At 41.6% G+C, this 20,529-nt stretch overlaps 1 protein-coding gene and 1 non-coding gene across 3 annotated transcripts; one reads left to right on the forward strand and one right to left on the reverse strand.

The window, feature by feature from the left end:
- Window positions 1–581: 581 nt before the first annotated feature.
- Window positions 582–698, forward strand: LOC139571694 (U5 spliceosomal RNA). The gene has a single exon (XR_011674333.1). It is a non-coding gene; the product is annotated as a U5 spliceosomal RNA (small nuclear RNA).
- Window positions 699–3,571: 2,873 nt separating this feature from the next.
- On the reverse strand, window positions 3,572–19,948 carry LOC139570300 (pleckstrin homology domain-containing family M member 1-like). 2 transcript variants are annotated; one of them, XM_071392074.1, is made up of 12 exons: window positions 19,688–19,948; window positions 18,609–18,700; window positions 14,439–14,686; window positions 13,392–14,039; window positions 12,641–13,064; window positions 11,623–11,800; window positions 9,314–10,282; window positions 7,106–7,251; window positions 6,625–6,818; window positions 5,987–6,050; window positions 5,667–5,824; window positions 3,572–5,564 (listed from the first exon to the last, which is right to left on the reverse strand). In XM_071392074.1, the coding sequence occupies exons 2-12, from the start codon at window positions 18,660–18,662 to the stop codon at window positions 5,456–5,458; spliced, it is 3,192 nt and encodes a 1,063-aa protein (XP_071248175.1). In that variant the 5' UTR covers window positions 18,663–18,700; window positions 19,688–19,948; the 3' UTR covers window positions 3,572–5,455. The 2 variants fall into 2 exon arrangements, with proteins under 2 accessions (XP_071248175.1, XP_071248174.1); XM_071392073.1 differs by having other exon boundaries at window positions 6,610–6,818.
- Window positions 19,949–20,529: the final 581 nt, after the last annotated feature.

The following is a 20,529-nucleotide window of genomic DNA, read 5'->3' on the forward strand; positions in this document are numbered from 1 at the left end:
AATTGTAACTCAGTAAAATCTTTGACATTTTTGAATGTTGCATTTATATTTTTGTTCAGTGTAAATATGTGCTGCACGGAATCATGATCAGACAGGTAGAGAAAGAAATTCCTCCATAATCTCTGTCATTAAAAGTTATCATGGTAAACATTCTAAGATCTTGGTGGGGACACTTCGACTTTACCTAAGATAAAATGACCCAGTTGTTGTTTATTTCATTTTACATTATAATTTTTCTCTTTGGAACTAAAGCTGGGTTTCAATGATACGTGGTTGATTTCAGAACCTGACAGCCTCAAACGAACGGCGAAATCAGCACAAGAGTGCCACCTGCCGTTAAGCAAGTGCAAATCCAACTGCGCATGCGTTTGTAGTTACCCATCATGCACGTCGTGTAAAATAATTTTGTTTTCCACTGTAATATATTAAAACAGGAATATATTTTTTACTATCCTGTTATGCATTACATAGTTATGACTGTACACATTGAACATGGCACGAGATTTGTTTCTGGGCAGCGAGATTAGTATTACCGCAATAGGAAAAGGGAAATCCTTGAATCCCTTCCCAATGTTAGGCGTACGCTTTTTTTTCTCTTCATGTCGCGTAAATCTTTCGCCTTTTACTAATGTGTTCCGTGGAGAGGAACAATACAAGTATCAATAACTTTTTTTGACACCTTGCTTTACTACGGGGCTTACTTTGATTTTGAAATTAAATTGCAGTAGTATTCTGTTGGGTATATTGAATATCTTAATGTAAACAATACACCAGTAAGCATTTGCACACACAGTATATAGACTATATTGATTGTATGTTTGTTAATTCCATGTGTAACTGTGTTGTTTGTGTCGAACTGCTTTGCTTTATCTTGGCCAGGTCGCAGTTGTAAATGAGAACTTGTTCTCAACTAGCCTACCTGGTTAAATAAATTAAGAAGAGAAACCAGGTGAACACGAGGCTAGGTGGTGCATTTACCAGTTAGTTTTGGGTTTAATGCACGTATTACCTTCTGCACCATTACTATATTACTACTATAATTGTTTTCAGATGCTATCACTTTTCTACACCTCATCTAGAGTAGTTCTACTTATTGTGTATTACAAGTGATTTAGTGATTGATTGATTTAATATCAACATGTTTATATTATCAATAAATTACACAATATACACCGAGTGTACAAACAGAAAAACCGGAAATGACATACACTCGCCTTGATGTTATTGGGGGTGCACGACTTTATCGCCACCTGTTGGACTGGAGTGCGACACGGTCGGTTTAGAACTGTATGTTGATGAGAAATTGTAGGCTTTTTTGATGCAGTATACTTTGCTGGACACTACTTCAATCTGATGAAAGCAATGAAAATTCTAAAATAATACAGTGATGGAAAAGTACCCAATTGTCATACTTGAGTAAATGCATAGATAGCTTAATAGAAAGTTAAAGTCACCCAGTAAAATACTAATTGAGTAAAAGTCTTAAAGTATTTGGTTCTATATGTACTTAAGTATCAAAAGTAAATATAATTGCTAAAATATACTTAAGTATCAAAAGTAAAAGTAGAAGTCATTTCAAATTCCTTATATTAAGCAAAGCAGACAGCACATTTTCTTGTTTTTGAAATTTACGGATAGCCAGGGGTATACACTCTAACACTCCGACGTGATTTACAAACGATGCATTTGTTTAGTGAGTCTGCCAGATCAGAGGCAGTAGGGATGACCAGGTGTCCTCTTGATAAGTGCATGATTTGGACCATTTTCCTGTCCTGCTAAGCATTCATCACGTACAGTCGGCAGTTTACATACAATTAGGTTGGAGTCATTAACTCGTTTTTCAACCACTCCACAAATTTCTTGTTAACAAACTATAGTTTTGGCATGTCGGTTAGGTCATCTACTTTCTGCATGACACAAGTAATTTTTCAAACAATTGTTTACAGACAGATTATTTCACTTATAATTCACTGTATCATAATTTCAGTGGGTCAGAAGTTTACATGCACTAAATTGACTGTGCCTTTAAACAGCTTGGAAAATTCCAGAAAATGTCATGGCTTTAGAAGCTTCTGATAGGCTAATTGACATCATTTGAGTCAATTGGAGGTGTACCTGTGGATGTATTTCAAGGCCTACCTTCAAACTCAGTGCCTCTTTGCTTGACTTCATGGGAAAATCAAAAGAAATCAGCTAAGACCCCAGAAAAAAATTGTGGACCTCCACAAGTCTGGTTCATCCATGGGAGCAATTTCCAAACGCCTGAAGGTACCATGTTCATCTGTACAAGCAATAGTACGCCAGTATAAACACCATGGGACCACGCAGCCATCATACCGCTCAGGACAGAGACAAGTTCTGTCTCCTAAAGATGAATGTACTTTGGTGCGAAAAGTGCAAATCAATCCCAGAATGACAGCAAAGGATCTTGTGAAGATGCGGGAGGAAACAGGTACAAAAGCATCTATATCCACAGTCAAACGAGTCCTATAGCGACATAACCTGAAAGGCCGCTCAGCAAGGAAGAAGCCACTGCTCCAAAAGAAATGTCCTCTGGTCTGATGAAACAAAAATAGAACTGTTTGGCCATAATTACCATCGTTATGTTTGGAGGAAAAAGGGGGAGGCTTGCAAGCCGAAGAACACCATCCCAACCGTGAAGCACAGGGGTGGCAGCATCATGTTGTGGGGATGCTTTGCTGCAGGAGGGACTGGTGCACTTCACAAAATAGATGGTATTATGAGGAAGGGAAATTATGTGGATATATTGAAGCAACATCTCAAGACATCAGTCAGGATGTAAAAGCTTGTTTGCAAATGGGTCTTCCAAATGGACAATGACACCAAGCATACTTCCAAAGTTGTAGCAAAATGGCTTAAGGACAACAAAGCCAAGGTATTGGAGTGGCCATCACAAAGCCCTGACCTCAATCCTGTAGAAAATTTGTGGGCAGAACTGAACAAAAACATGTGCGAGCAAGGAGGCCAACAAACCTGACTCAGTTACACCAGCTCTGTCAGGAGGAATGGGCCAAAATTCACCCAATTTATTGTGGGAAGCTTGTGGAAGGCTACCCGAAACATTTGACCCAAGTAAAACAATTTAAAGGCAATGCTACCAAATATTAATTGAGTGTATGTAAACTTCTGAAACACTGGGAATGTGATGAAAGAAATAAAAGCTCAAATAAATCATTCTATTATTCTGACATTTCACATTCTTAAAATAAAGCGGTGATTCTAACTGACCTAAGACAGGGAATTTTTACTTGGATTAAATGTCAGGAATTGTGAAAACCTGAGTTTAAATGTATTTGGCTAAGGTGCATGTAAACTTCCGACTTCAACTGTAGCTAATACTTTTGTGTGTCAGGGAAAATGTATGGAGTAAAAAGTACATCATTTTCTTTAGGAATGTAGTGAAGTAAAATAGTAAAATACAGACACCCCAAAAAATGACTTAACTAGTACTTTGAAGTATTTTTACTTAAGTACTTTACACCACTGGTAGTACAATAGTACACACAAACTATTTTGGAAAATGTGAATGATGCAATGGAACTACAAAGCGAACGATAACTAGATAGTCTTTATTCTTATGTTGATCATAATATAATAATTAGCATTTATAAAATGACCACACAAATAGAGACCTTCACACCAAGAACAATCCCCATCGGAAGCTGTCAAGACTAGACTTCATGCCCTATTTTTTTCTTCCACTTTTTTCTTTCTTTTTTGTCTGTATACTGCAATTCAGCTTTTAGCTGTGAATGTGTACATGTCAGTCTAACTACTAATTAAACCTTGATATATGTCATAAAAACATGGGAAAAATAGATGTAATGGCACCTCGTGAGTAACCATTGGAGCCCAGTGGCATAGTGTAACATAATTCTAGGACTCTGCTTTCAGTATGTAATTCTGCTTTACACATCGTCTTACATGATCTCGGCATCAGATATCAGGAAAGCCATCCGTTTCCTTCAGTTAACATTTAAAATAATGACATCTTCTCACAATGGTTGAATGGTAAAAGCATTCCCACACAAAATTATACATTAAATAATTATAAAGGCCATATACCCTTTGAAAGAATCACAATTTCTCTGGGAGGACAACTGGCTGAAACTATTGAATAAAAATAACTACAGGATAAACAGTCATACCAATGTGTTAAGGTGCAAGTATGAAAAATTATTTAGAATATCCTGAAACATTGAGAAGTTCAGTTACGAAGCAAGAACATTAACGAACCAACAGTCACTCTACAAAGCTGCTTTTTGGTTTTGCTGAAACATAAGCATTTTTTGTTATGCTAATTAACATTCTATTATTTCATATGGCTTATCATACTGGTAGGATACCACAATGGGTAGGGAACAAATTTCTCAAGACTATAAGCTTCTTTTCAATGTTAGCCTGGAACTAGACTGATATTTTGCAGCAAAAGGGTTTCAGGGTAAAGTGGAGAATAAATCCTAACCCAATGCATCTAATTAATGACTAGCTATTATAACTTGGGCAGAATAATGTTTCTTTATGTGGTCAGAACATATCAGATGGTGATAACATCAAGGCATTAATTAAGAAATTCCCATTCTGAATGAATGGATTTGTATCAAGATTCAAGTACTCACAAATGTTGACATTTGGCAACTAACATTCAATAATGACAATCTACGCTTTGACCCTACAGTACCTAAAATCGCCCGTTTCTTAATGTTCTGTTTGTGTCACAACTTCAGTGATGTTGGATGATGCACAATTCTACAATCAATGTAACATTATGTTTTTGAGTGTAAAAGTTAAAAATCAAAATGAAGGCACGATCTAAGTTTGAGAACGTTTTCAAGTGCAGGTGTATATATGTATCCCGTCTTGTGGAACTGGAAGCAGTTTAATATTTATTTTATGAGTGACTTGCTCCTTTGAGCTTCCCAGAAAGTTCTGTACAAATTTACAGCGAGCATTTCCTGTAAACATGAAATAACTAGGTAACAAAACACCACAAGCCCCCAAACAATGACAACAACATCAATGTATAAATGTCATAGAAATTCCATCAAGGAGATTCTTGGCATCATCCTTTACTGGATTATATTGTTCATATGATTCCTTGGCTTGGACACTCAAGACGTAGAGCTAATTCAGAGAGGTAAGAACATATCAGCTTGCTTCACCTTGTCAATCATGTCAATAGCAGAAACCTCTCTATGTCAGAGCAAGTTGACGAATAGCTCCTGGCTCTACCGCCATCCAGTTCGGTTGATCACGTTTGGTCTGTGGTCGGTCCAGTCACACTTCCTAATTGCACTTGAGGTTAGTTCATGTAGAAAAAAAAGAAACTAGAAGCAGGATGTCAATGTCTGTTCTTATCGTTTGTTATTTCATAGGTCTCTGCAGCTATGGGAAGCCCACTGGGTCACAAAGAGCATTCCTGCAGGGTTGCCGGTTAGTCCTGCAGATCTCTCTCGAGGTACCTCTGAAGACGCAGGCATCGTGGACAGGAAGGCGACTTGGCCTTGCAGGTTGCGTGAAACACGGCCTTACACTCTTTACACCTGTGTGGGAGACAGAGGGAGAGTATGTGAGGGGGGGGGGGGGGGGGGTCAGTGAGTGATCCCATTTCAGTGTATTGAAGTGATAAATGGCCAGGGCCCTACCTGGTGGTAGTGTCGAACTGGAAGGGGAAGATGATGTCACTGGCGTGACAGATCTGGCAGATGAAGCCCCTCTGGGTACAAAGGTCACAGTGGTGGACGTGGTTGGAGGCAAACTGGATCAAAGTGTTCAGGTAGGCCACATACATTCCCTCCGCTATCTAAACACACACAGACACACACGAGAGAAAAAGATAATTCAAACTTTTTACCTACATCTACTTGGTTTCTGGTGGTGTAGTTTTACAGGTAAATAATGTGCATTATTTCATTTAAAAGTGAATTGACTAACAGGGATAATTAAGTAATGACTGTATTGATACCTGTCGTAAGTCCATGACACTGTAGAGATGGCTTGATTCTAATAAGTATGTCCTTGGACCCAGTCTTGAGAGAAAAATAACAACACAATAGTTAAACAATAAAGGTTTACTGGTATGTGGAAATCATTAATCTATTGCCGTTTGGCCCAAGTCCAGATAACCTGAAGAATGACCTAGATGAACCGAGTTCTCAGGAAGCAGGATCAATATGTTAACCAGCTCACTTTGATAAACTTTCATTTTGCAATACTTAAAGATGCACTATGCAGAAATCGCTCCGCCATTTCCTGGTTGCTAAAATTCAAATAGTTCGCTTAATTTCAGTTTGTGACAAAACAAGCAGGCATAGTTTAGAGAATCATTGTACCATCTAAACCGCTGTGAAATATATTTTCCATATCCCAAACTATTTTATTTTCAGCTGGTATTCAAAACCGAAAGTAAAAGACGCAAAAACGCACCTTAAGGGTATCATAGAAATAGCGCACATAGAACAGATCTACCACTTCTTAGACTTGCTTTCAATGAGAATGACAGTTCTATAACATACATATCTGTGTGGATTTGGTCAGGTCATCCAAAAAGTTACATATTGCAGCTTTAAACAAAAAATACAAACATACAAAAGTGGATCACACCTGGTCTGGATGTTCTTGCATGCTCCGCTGCGGCAGGTGAGCAGGTAGTCTCCTAGGAGACGCAGCCTCTGTCTGAGGCTCTGTGCCTGGGCCATGGCCTCGGCATGCTCCCACAGGTCAGAGTTCAAAAGGTCAAGGTTCAGCAGGGGCTCATGTTCAATCTGAGCCAGCAGCTTAAGGGCATGCCTGGAGACCTACATTTACACAACCAGGGCAAAGGATGCATACAAGAGCATCTTAACAACAAACACAAATAATATTAAGGACAACAGTACTGGTTTAGTTCAATGTCAAAGGTAAAATAAAAAAAGTTATGCAAGGAGGAAGTTACGGTATGTTTCCATTATGATGGAAAATTATTTATTTTTATTTTTTATTGACCATGGATATACTTTGGCACAAATAGTATGTGTGTGTGTGTGTGTGTGTGTGTGTGTGTGTGTGTGTGTGTGTGTGTGGTCCATAGACCCTTGAGACTCACCTCCCGAGGTGCGAGGTCCCAGTTGTGCACCATGCGGGAGGGTATGACGATGGTGTCGCCCTGGTGACAAGCGTCGCAGTAGTACTGCCCTGAGAACTCACACAGTCTGGCTTTCCCTCGGGAGACGCCCATCACCTTTGGACAACCTGCAGATAAGAGAGGCGTTAATACAGTTGAAGTCGGAAGTTTACATACACCTAAGCCAAATACATTTCAACTCAGTTTTTTTACAATTCCTGACATTTGATCCCTGTTTAAGGTCAGTTAGGATCACCACTTTATTTTAAGAATGTGAAATGTCAGAACGATAGAGATAATTATTTATTTCAGCTTTTATTTCTTTCATCACATTCCAGAAGGGTCAGAAGTTTACATACACTCAATTAGTATTTGGTAGCATTGCCTTTAAATTGTTTAACTTGGGTCAAACGTTTCGGGTGGCCTTCCACAAGCTTCCCACAATAAGTTGGGTGAATTTTGGCCCCTTCCTCCTGACAGAGCTGGTGTAACTGAGTCAGGTTTGTTGGCCTCCTTGCTCGCACACGTTTATTTCAGTTCTGCCCACACATTTTCTATAGGATTGAGGTCAGGGCTTTGTGATGGCCACTCCAATACCTTGACTTTGTTGTCCTTAAGCCATTTTGCCACAACTTTGGAAGTATGCTTGGGGTCATTGTCCATTTGAAAGAACCATTTGCGACCAAGCTTTAACTTCCTGACTGATGCCGTGAAATGTTGCTTCAATATAACCACAATTTTCCTACCTCATGATGCCATCTATTTTGTGAAGTACACCAGTCCCTCCTGCAGCAAAGCACCCCTACAACATGATGCTGCCACCCCCGTGCTTCACGGTTGGGTTGGTGTTCTTCGGCTTGCAAGCCTCCCCCTTTTTCCTCCAAACATAACGGTGGTCATTATGGCCAAACAGTTCTATTTTTGTTTCATCAGACCAGAGGAAATTTCTACAAAAAGTACGATCCTTGTCCCCATGTGGTAGCTGCAAACCGTAGTCTGGCTTTTTTATGGCGGTTTTGGAGCAGTGGCTTCTTCCTTGCTGAGCCGCCTTTCAGGTTATGTCGCTATTAGACTCGTTTGACTGTGGATATAGATAATTTTGTACCTGTTTCCTCCAGCATCTTCACAAGATCCTTTGCTGTTGTTCTGGGATTGATTTGCACTTTTCGCACCAAAGTACGTTCATCTCTAGGAGACAGAACGCGTCTCCTTCCTGAGCAGTATGACGGATGCGTGGTCCCATGGTGTTTATACTTGCGTACCATTGTTTGTACAGATGAACGTGGTACCTTCAGGCATTTGGAAATTGCTCCCAAGGATGAACCAGACTTGTGGAGGTGCAGTATTTTTCTTCTGAGGTCTTAGCTGATTTTTACATTTTTTCCCATGATGTTAAGCAAAGAGGCACTCAGTTTGAGGGTAGGCCTTGAAATCATCCAAGGGTACACCTCCAATTGACTCAAATTATGTCAATTAGCCTATCAGAAGCTTCTAAAGCCATGACATCATTTTCTGGAATTTCCCAAGCTGTTTAAGCACAGTCAACTTAGTGTATGTAAACTTCTGACCCACTGGAATTGTGATACAGTGAATTATAAGTGAAATAATCTGTCTGTAAACAATTGTTGGAAAAATGACCTGTGTCATACACAAAGTAGATGTCCTAACTGACTTACCAAAACTATAGTTTGTTAACAAGAAATTTGTGGAGTGGTTGAAAAACGAGTTTTGATGACTCCAACCTAAGTGTATGTAAACTTCCGACTTCAACTGTACATACACGGTCTCTCCCATTAACGGCATGGTAAGGGTAACTTAATGGAAACTAAAGTGTTGCCTGGTTAAGGGCAATTCCACGTTAACAGATTGACACAGACTAAGATTTGTCACTTTAAAAAATAATTATGATTGCAAAGTTAAACAAACCATAAAACTCTATGGACAAGGTCCACTTTTAGCAATTTCCACTGAAAATTTTACAAAAAACACTTGAAAAACAGTGCAGATGCAAGTTTGGTAACAGAATGACAGTTTGTGCCGGCATCCTGTTACCAAACTTTGCATTTGCATTGTTTGCAATCCTTTGTTTTTGCTTGACTTAGATTTTAAAATGAAAAATCTGAGCATCAGTGTTACTGTTACTGTGGTATTGTCTGTAACAACTAGTAGGTTGATGAGATTTAGAGCTACCTGCACACTTGAAGCCCTGAAGGTCCAGCCCCTTCTCTGTGGGCACTGTGCATAGATGGGCCAGCAGCACCCCGTCCCCCTTCAGTCTATGCTGCACCAGTCTGTGGATGTTCCCTCCCGCCCCAGGTGCCACCCCGGGGCTCTCAGGCTCCCAGTCTTCTCCACTCTCCAGGTAGGAGTCCAGGGCTCCCCTGATGAGGCCCCTCCAGGCACGTGCCTCCTCAGAGCTCTTGGCCCTCAGCTTGAGCGTATCCCTGGCCGTTACGACCCTAAAGAAGGCTGGTCCACCCAGAGAAACGTCTGGGACCACGTCCCGGATCCCCTCGATTGGGTGGGAGAAACGCAGCACCTTCTGCCCGTCTTGCATCCGGAAGCCCTTGAGAGTCTCTAAGGAGAGGGAGAAGACGAGAGGAGTCCAGTTGCGTGCCTCGGAGTCCTGGCAGAAGTACAGCACCGCTTCCTTAATGGCGTCTGACTCTGGGTCTGTGGGACGCGTCCAGTCCAGCTCCAGCTGTTGCTCCTGCTCAACCACAGTCCCCCCTCGCTCGGGACTGGTGGGTACGGAGGAGGCGGATGAAGGGGAAGATTTGGGGAATTCATCCGGGGTTACACTGCTGTCAGAGAGCTGCAGCACCTCCCACTGGTCATCGATGAGGTTAAGCGGGCGGCACTTGTTGACGGCTTCAGCGATGCGGTCCACCCAGTCCTCGGCCTCATCGCGGTTGGCCGCCCGCATGAGGAGCCTTTTCCCGGGGAAGGAAAGGTCGAAGCGGCCCTCGGTCGAGGTGACGCGGGCGTCCTCGCAACGCAGCAGGGAGCAATTGTCGCAGCAGGTACGCTCCTCTGCATTCTGGTAGAGTCGGAATTCGAAGGGCGAGAGCTCGCAGTAGTAGTCGCGCCACATGCCCACCGTGCCCCGCCGCTCCAGGTGGCCCAGCTTCAGCAGTCCGCGGAAAGGGTTGGAGAGGCCTGAAGGACAGAGAGAAAGAGTGAAAGAGAAGAGGGAGAGAAAGAATGAGTTAAGTCAACAAGGATGCTATAGAAAAACTGCACAACAGATCTCTAAAGTGCGTGGGTCTAATCTGTCTATCTATCCAGATAAAAATTTGCATGCCACCAATTTTTCTTACTTTTTAATGACCCTAACCGGTTTTATCTGAACATGAAACAACCGGGCAAAAATGATATTCAACACTGAGGTTCAAACATACCATAAGGAGGAAGTACCAATAATTCTGTGAAGTTGTCAGCAAAAACGAGGAAGCACGATCATATACCAAAAAGGTAAGAGAATTCATTAACATTACTGGTAGGACTAAAAGGTTCTTCCTGGTTTGAGCCTAGATATTTGTTTCACAATTGACCCTTTGCTAAGCCCCGCCCCATAATTTTGAGCAACCAATCGCAGTGCTCTAATGGACACATCGGACAAGCTCACGTTTCAAACGCATTAAAGCCACTGAAAGCTATGGAAAAACAGAGCGCTTTCATGAAAAAGAAGATAAATGGTTTACATGGCTGAATAACAGTGCACCAGGGGTACCTGAAATGTAGAGCCTTGGAGTATTTTTCTAATCCGAAATTGTACTTTTGTTACATTGTTTGTTAGCTCAGTCTCATTGACCACCAAACGTTGCTAACGCTTGCTAGCTAGACAGTTAATATAACTTGTTTTCTTGAAATGTACAGTATGTTAGCTATATTATGAATAGAACTACAACATCATCTGTTATTGACATCAGGATACGACTTGAGGGAACTAGTTAGCTCCAAAAGTGGTTAGTAGTAGCTTTGTCTGCCAGACAGCGCATTCAGAGCCATTCAGTGGCTAGCTAGCCACATTAAACTTACTTGTACCAGGTTCCTGTGAAGCAATTGTAATGACAGTCCACCATAACATACTCAACAGTCTCTTGGTTAGCAAGGGGTTGTCTGTGTTGAATTTTATTATATATAAAAAACACAGTTTGAGATCATTGTGTAGGGTTTCTGAATGAGGAACGGAGCTTCCTGGGAATATTTTGGCCGAGGTTGCAATAGTACGCTTAGCAAAGTGTAAATTATGGAAGTTGTGGACTGTCCGATGACTCACAAACCCTGCCATTGAACAAACAAGTCTTTGGTTCATCTTCATTTCCTTGAACTAAAGTGTGACAAAGACCAGAACAACATGTGCTGAAAACTAGGAACAATCCTTTGGCATACTGTCACCTCATGACCAAGGCCATTCGTATGGTGGTTACAACAGACTGCATCACAAGGTGTTCTGTGTACTAGAAGAGTTGGTGTCCCTGGTTTTGGGAGCTTACCTATCTGCCTGCGGTGAACCACGCTGGGGGGAGACTGGGGGGTCTCGGGCTCTGGAGGGGGAGAGGTAAATCCGTTCACACAAGCTGGGCCAGACCCTAGCAAAGAGTCATCGGGGTCAGCCAGTTCCTCAAGGTGTGGCTTATAGATGTCATCCTCAGAGATCCAGGAGTGGGAATGCTAAGAAAGGGTAAATGGGTCTTAGTGGTGATTGGTTGCTAATTTAGCAAATCTGGAAATAATTGTTTCAGCTTGTAACCATATAAGCCCACAGATGCTTTACTATTTAGCAAAGCTTTGCACAATATCAATTCTACTAATGCAGCCTAGACTACAGTGGAAAATATATCATTATATCATTATCTAGGGCAAAGGTCAAGCAGAACTCAAATAACTTAAAGAGCGACTGAACACGCCGATTGGCACGTTTTTTTCTGTTACTCATTAGACAAATTAGACACGGTAGACGTGGAAGCCTATTTCACTTCTTTAAAATCCCCAGAATGAATCTAAGACAACTCAAGAAATCGATAATTAATTTAGATGTTTTTGTCGAAGATGTTTTAGTTGCACAATTATACACCTAACTAAAGGATGTTTGGTGCAGTACTTCTCAAGTAAAAAAATGTGCAACATGTCTTATGTAAACAAAGCCAGAGCTGCTGGGCAGGTCTGTCTCACTGTCTATGCTTTTGGATAGAGAGCAATCACCGCAGCTGTTCACCCCATGCTAAAGGCAAATGGACATCATCAAAACCAAACGGTAACTTACCTGTTATACGCACGGATGCTACAAACTCCGTTTTAGGCTAGACTGACTTTATGACCAAAATTATCATACTTACACTTCGTCGTCAATTTTGACACGATAATAACTGTTTCAGACTCATATCGATGCCACATAGGCCATTTTCAAAGGGATTCGTTGCTTTTAAAAGGCAGTCGCTCTTTAAGGTAAATCACATGATGAGTGAGTAAGACAAGAGGGATGGGAGAGAATAAGAGAGAGATTAAATTTACTGCGACTGAGTCTGTAGACACCGTCCGACTGAGCACGCTGGTAGTGCGGTGTAGGTTCATGTGGGCTGAAGGCGCCGAGGCGCTCTTAACAGAATATTCTGTTTTTTTCTCCTGTGGCGTCTCAGTGACAGGCAGGTGAGGAGTTGTCGATGTGCTCTCTACACAGTCACTGGAGGGCCCTTCAATGTGCGAGTACACGTTGGAGGGGACGTGGGTCTTAGTGGAAGGCTCCTCCTGGTCTGACCCCAGTGAAGCAGGGTTAGAGGGGCCAGTGAGATGTGTGACATGCCCCTGGGTCTCGCTGTCGGAGCCACTGAAGGCAGTGTTCTCAGAGAGGTGGTCTGCCCCTGGGGTGGACACGTACGAATCCTCGCGCATGGAGTCCTGACTGGAATGGGCACTCTCCCTGAAGTCTGCCAGAACACTGCATGGTTACAGAAAATAGGAGATGTCAGAGGTCGTCAGAAATCACCAAATGAAACAAGGGACAACATGTTAGACAGTTCCTTTAAGCATTTAATACATTTCTTCAAACATTGTTCGTCGAATCATGTTGCTTGCATCACCATAATTGCGGTGGGTTTCATTCTTGCATGAGTATGCCTACAGGCATTGAGCTCAAGTTGCTTTGGATAAAAGCATTTGCTAAATGCAGAAATTATTTGGGGCCATGTCTTATACTGCTTTGGTGATCTGCCAAGGACCTCATGTATTAGCACAGGTACACTAACAACACCCACACATGACTTACTCTTTGAGAGGCCTCTTGGCATTGCCATTCTTCTCCATGTTGGAGATTTCCAGGTCACATGGCCAGGTCTCCTTGTCTGGGCTCTTGGGATCGTGACCTTGAAGCAGACTGTCAGAGCTCAGACTGGAGGAGAGCTGAGACGACCCTGTGGTGTCCAGGCTCAAATTGGATGAATTCAGTGGGGTCTTAAACCCTGAGACCCCCCCAATCCCCTTCCCCAGTACCCCTGGCCCCCCTCGCTGCACTTCAACCGTATCCGACCCGCCGGACGACTGTGACACCGTATCCCAGGATTCCTTGCGATTGGTGAGAAAGGGGAGGTCGAGCGCTTCAGCCTGGGCGGCAGGGCAGAGGCCAGCCAGAGCCAGAGGGGTGGTGGTCCACTCGTTGAGCACGGCCGATTTGTAAGAGAGGTTGAAGGTGAGGGAGGCCAGGCCCTGGATGTAACTGAGCAGCACCTCACGCTCCTCAGGGTCCAGAAGCAGGGCGGAGGGCTGGTAGTGGGCCTGCAGTTTGGAGCCCTCGCGGAACAGGGAGGCCAGGTAGCACTCCATCAGGCCGTGGTTGAGGGCCAGCCGCAGCCAGGCCCGGCAGCGACCCGTGTCCGTACCCACGAAGCTCAGCTTCTCCAGCTCCGTGATCACATCACTGAGGGCACCAGGAGGAGACATTACATAATGTATCATGTACAGTATACACTACACATATTGAAACAAGCTACACCATCTGATCTGAAACCTTTACTATTGTCATTCTGCTTAACTTGTGTAAATAAATAGCATTCTGCTTAACCACTGTAAATAAACATTCTGCTTAACTACTGTAAATAAATAGCATTCTGCTTTACTACTGTAATTGAATAACATTCTGTGATTTGTTATACACACTTATTGCAACATAAGAGGATATAAACATCCCATTATCTGAACTTCAACTTCTCTAGCACACTAAAGTGATTGAGGGTGGAGACACTGCACGAGAGGCGCCTGTAGGGCTATCTATAGGGGAAGTGGGATTATCATTGTACAGCTTCAGGCATCCACCCACCCGTGAGTGACCGTCTTGAGCAGGCTCCAGAACACAGGTTGGGGGAGGGGTCCCCGGGACCCCCCTTTCCTGCCGCGTCCCCCGGCCTCGGAGCGAACATATTTGCTCTTGATGCCATGGATAAAGATGGCCTCCAGTGCGCAGCACAGCAGGTTGGCGTCACCATCCTCGCTGGTCACCACGACATCGGTTGTCACGTAGCGCTTCTGCAACGCCTTGAGTGACCACGCCAACTTCTCCTTAATCCACTAAAGAAATTTTAAGATTGGGTTAAATCACACAGCCCAACAGCTGAAACATTTCCAAATGTCTTCAACTGTTTGAAGTGACACAATTTCACAATGGACTTCCCCAGATATTGGAAACAAAATGATGGCAGAAAAGATGTGTCATCACTTCGAGATGGGTCATTAGCCATGTGAATATGAAACACCCTGACACACATACTAGTCGCCTGATGTCAGCTGACACTGGCAAAAGGGCCAGAGAAAATCAATTTTATGCCATAACCTACTTAACTTGCATGAGCAGAAGTTCTACCAACCCGACTACAAATAGGAACAATTTGTATCTTTATTTCCCCCAGAAAACAGGAACAGTGGACACTAGCCTACAATTTGAATTAATAAAACAAACCTTTGCCTCATTGACGTTGTCGGTAAAACTTGACAATGACAGCATATTATTGATTATCTATGATATTTATCCCACAGACTACATTGCACAACATCTAGCATAAATCAAACATCAACAGAGTTCAGTTAATTACAGATCATTGGGACTAGAGGTCGACCGATTATGATTTTTCAACGCCGATACAGATACCGATTATTGGAGGACAAAAAAAGCCGATGCCGATTAATCGGGACGATTTAAAAAAAAGTATTTAAAAAAAGTATTTATATATATATATCATACAATTGCAGCAATACTGAATGAACAATGAACACTTATTTTAACTTAATATAATACATAAATAAAATCAATTTAGTCTCAAATAACATGAGAACATATGTTAAAACAAACCACCAGCTTTCATGGGTCTTCAATATTCCCAGTTAAGAAGTTTTAGGTTGTAGTGCAGAAAGCAGAGCTTGTCTGCATGGTCCCCTGTCAGTCTGCTCCTCCGCGAAACACAGACCTTATTTGTAGTAGATCAAGACATTCTCTATGGAAGACATGAACGGTAAAATAACGAAGGAACCCCTTTCAAGTTCAGCCGCAAGTTATTACAGGAATTATAACGCGTCGACTATTTCTCTCTAAACCATATACCTTTGACTAATCTGGAAACTATCACCTCGAAAACAAAACGTTTATTCCGTTCCGTATTTGATCTAACGGGTGGCATCCATGAGTCTAAATATTCCTGTTACATTGCACAACCTTCAATGTTATGTCATAATTACGTAAAATTCGGGCAAATTAGTTCGCAAAGAGCAAGGCGGCCCAAACTGTTGCATATACCCTGACTGCGTGAAATGAACGCAAGAGAAATGACACAATTTCACCTGGTTGATATTGCCTGCTAACCTGGATTTCTTTTAGCTAAATATGCAGGTTTAAAAATATATACTTGGACTAGTTAACTGTAAGGTTGCAAGATTGGATCCCCCGAGCTGAAAAGGTTAAAAATCTGTCGTTTTGCCCCTGAACGAGGCAGAACGTTCCTAGGCCGTCATTGAAAATAAGAATGTGTTCTTAACTGACTTGCCTAGTTAAATAAAGATTAAATAAAGGTGTAAAAATAAAATAAAAAATCGGCACCCAAAAATACCGATTTCCGATTGTTATGAAAACTTGAAATCGGCCCTAATTAAATCGGCCATTCCGATTAATCGGTCGACCTCTAAATTGGGACACTAGCGTCCCAATTAATCGGTCGACCTCTAAATTGGGACACTAGCGTCCCATCTCGACAACATCCGGTGAAACTGCAGAGCGTGAAATTCAAATGACAGAAATCGTAATATTAAACATTCATGAAAATACAAGTGTCATACATCATTTAAAAGCTTAACTTCTTGTTAATCCAGCCGCTTTGTCAGATTTCAAAAAGGCTTTATGGCGAAAGCACACCATGCGATTATCTGAGGACAGCGCCCCGCACACAACAGCATTACATACATTTTCCAACCAAGCAGAGGCATCACGAAAGTCAGAAATAGCGATAAAATAAATCACTTACCTTTGCAACCAGATGAAGATCTTCAATCACAAGGGTCCAAGCTACATAACAAGTGGTCCTTTTGTTCAATAAAGTCCTTCTTTATATCCCAAAAAAGTATGTTTCATTGGCGTGCTTGACTCAGTAATCCACCGGTTTCCCTCGTTCAAAATGCATACAAATGAATCCCGTAAGTTACCAATAAACTTCTTCCAAACATATCAAACAACGTTCCTAATCAATTCTCAGGTACCCCAATATGTAAATAAACAATACAATTTAAGACGGAGAATACCGGAGACCATTACTGGAGATAAATAACGAAGTGCACGCCCTCACCGGAACGCGCAACAAACACTACAGCCAAAATGGGAGCCACTTAGAAAAACTACAAATTCTAGCTCGTTTTTCAAAAAACAAACCTGAAACTCTTTCTAAAGACTGTTGATGTCTAGTGGAAGCCGTAGGAACTGCAATCTGGGAGGTCTTCCTTTTATATTCCCATTCCCAGCCATTGTAATCAGTGGTGAGCTGAAGAAAAAAAGATTCTAGATGGATTGTCCTCGGGTTTTCGCCTGCAATATCAGTTCTGTTATACTCACAGACATTATTTTAACAGTTTTGGAAACTTGAGTGTTTTCTATCCAATACTACCAATTATATGAATATCCTAGCTTCTGGGCCTGAGTAACAGGCAGTATATTTGGGCACCTCATTCATCCAAACTTCCGAATACTGCCCCCTAGCCCGAAGAAGTTAAAGGAAAACTCCACCCAAAAACTATCTTTCAGTATTTGATTCATAGCCCATTATTGATATAGACCCAAATTGTTTTGCATGTCAGTAATCAAGTTTTCAAGATGTATAACTTTAAAAATACAGAAACAAAGGCGGTATGAGACATTTTGCATCATATAATGGTGTGTTTTGCAGTCTATTACTAGAACAGCAAAGATAGCCTACACCACTTAAACATAAAATCCATATCTGAAACTTATTTTAGTCACTTAGTTTAAACCGTCTGTTATAAAGTAGTGCAATCACTAACTGTGACATAAAAACGCCACTACATCAGGGGCCGCATTAAAGCAGAATTCTGTTTTTCCACGCAAAAAAATGATAAAAAACGAATAAGAAATATCTTGTTGCGTTTAGTGAACGCAGATCTAAAATGCCTCTTATTGTAATTTCTGCTGTGCATCAGACTAATTTTGTGCTTCAGTTGCACTTCACTTGGATGAAAATTCATGAACGGGCATTCTATCAGCAGACAGGGCTCTGACTGATGCGTCGCTACTTTTCTCCTGTACTTTTCTCCAGTAAAATGCAAGATTAACTTCAAGCAAAACATTAAGAAATGTAGCTGGCTGCATTTTTCTATGATAAACATTCTAAAGATCTGGCCATGCATTGTTTTTGCCAAAAATACCTTGCTTTTTCATTGTAAGCTCATTTACTTGTGACTATTAGCCAAATAGTGTTGCACTTCTCATCTGATGAAAATGAAGCCATTTTCTGTCGAATGAGTTGCACTAATGTATTTTCTGCGAAGGAAAACTATAGTTGCAAACACCTGATGACTCTATTGAAGCAAAAAAAACACTGTTTTCTTTCAATATAAAACGCTATTGAACTGGTTTAAAACACAGATTTTTTGATGGTCTGCATTTTGAAAATGCAAATTTTTGAATTTTAACGCAACCCCAGCTACTTGTCCACACGGTCACTAACGTGAATAACTATGCCATGTCATATAGGCTAAGGTGTTTGACATAGTAACCTGGACTTCAATGACTGTAAGAACTGGAAATCAGGGCATCCCAGTAAGCAATAAATATTCACTTAGGCTTATTGTTAAAATACTAACATTGCTCACGCATAGACAGGGTCGATGTGTCACTAAAACAGTATCTGTGAGACAGATCTGATCACCTTTTCAGAGTCACATGGAAGTGGTTTATGGGATTGGGTGGGCCATTAACAGTAAAAAAGGTTTAGCCTACCTGCTTGACGTCTTTTGCCTCTGGCCCTGTATCTGGGGTCTGTGTGGCTAACATCTCGCCTCCAGGGATGAGAGTTACTCCCACATGACACGCTGTGACATACACATAAGATATCTCCGGTGGTTATGCTGACAACAACAAGCTGAACAAACAACCCCATGAAAAACACATTGTTACAGGGCTCTACAGTGTGACCATTTTACTTGCATATAAATATTTTGCTGTACTTACAATTTTATTTTAGGAGCACCAGTGCGTCTAGAAAAATTTACGATTCTAGCTTTATTACCTCAAATATTTGTCCTTGTGCTCCTAAATGTATTTGTGTGAGACTACATGTTTCAATTTAGGCGCACATGTGCTCCTTGTAGTTCTGCAATTGCCAGCCCCCTTTATTATCCATTTAGGTGGCATTTGACATAATTTAAGTAAACAAACACATCAAGGGCTGTCAGTACAATATTCTATTGATAGTGACATTCATTGACAGAAGAGAGACTGACTAAAAAAGTATTTCCACATCCTGCCGAGTCACACAATTTAGAGATCACAAGACTGTTTTAGCTTACATCTACATTTATGGTGTGTTGACACCAGCTCAGAAATCAATCACAGGGTCTACTGAGGTTTTTGTTGACAGTAAGACAAATTGCCACAGAGGAAAAAATGATACCAGTGAGGAATAGAACTTCCTGGAAGAATGGAACGTGAACGTACAGTGAGTACTCACGAGAGCATTAACATGTGTTTGTCAAAAGCTTTGTCTTGATCACTGGAGCCCATCCCTTTATCCCAATTTGTATGACACTTATCTAGCGGCTGTGTCTATCTAGTGGACAAAAACAACATACCTTTAAAAACATATATATAATTCCTAAACCCTAATTCCCAATAACAATGTTAACGTCTACAAATCAGCTGATTGAAAACCCCCGGTACTGTCGTAAAGAGATGCTCTTAATAGAAGGCTAAATAAACAATATAGTTACATAAATACAAAAATGCATGTATAGATGACAAGAAATACAAAGAAAAACACAAGGAACATTGCGTTACTAACAAGCTAGTTAGATACATACCGTGTTATTGTTGGGCCAACGTCCGTAACTAGCTAGTTAGCGATATCCAAAACAAGCGATATTACAGGATTTTTTTCCCGCTGCTTTGTCGTTCTTGTTTGACTCCTACTTGGACAGCAACATTGTATCGCATGATGCCATTTCACAGAATCGTTTCTTTCACATGTACATTCCTGAATCGGAGACAGGCAGAAAAGTCGAATCGAATGTGTCTGCAACCTTTAGCTCAGCTTCAGGCAGAGATGTTCGAGAAAGTAGGAGATCGGAATCCCATTGGACCATGATTTAGGTATAAGCCTCCACCCAGCAGCCTGTCGACCACTCGCGTTAATGTTGTTATGTTGCGTCACACGGTTGCTAAACTAATCGTCACGCAATCGAGAAACCTGCTATTTTCCTCAAAAGTACGCAACGTTACGATTCCAAAGCTATACGATATTACATGGAACAAGCTAAGTATCTCACATATCGGAAAATATTTGCAATGTTGTACTTCTTGTTCACGAAATGCATGTTAATGTTGGGTTTTTGAGCTAGCGCCCAATTGACTCCCATTTACTCCTTGAAGGAGAGCTCTCCTTGTCCCAGAATAGCCCAGAATAGGCTGCGCGGCCCATTGACAACGTATGGGTAAAGTATACAATTCCATCTCCTCAAAAGTGTCTCTGGTTCAGGTTCAGCTCAGCTGAGGGGACAAATGCATCATGCGATATGTCTGGCTCTACATTCCTTCAGAACATACGGGCTTGTAGCAAAGTTATATGTGCGCTTACACGCAACCAGATGGGATCACCTACTGTGCCCCACTACGTCCCCAAAAGATGTCAGCTTCAAGTAAAAAG

The sequence above is a fragment of the Salvelinus alpinus genome, chromosome 3, assembly GCF_045679555.1.
Source record: "Salvelinus alpinus chromosome 3, SLU_Salpinus.1, whole genome shotgun sequence".
Classification (NCBI taxonomy): domain Eukaryota; kingdom Metazoa; phylum Chordata; class Actinopteri; order Salmoniformes; family Salmonidae; genus Salvelinus; species Salvelinus alpinus.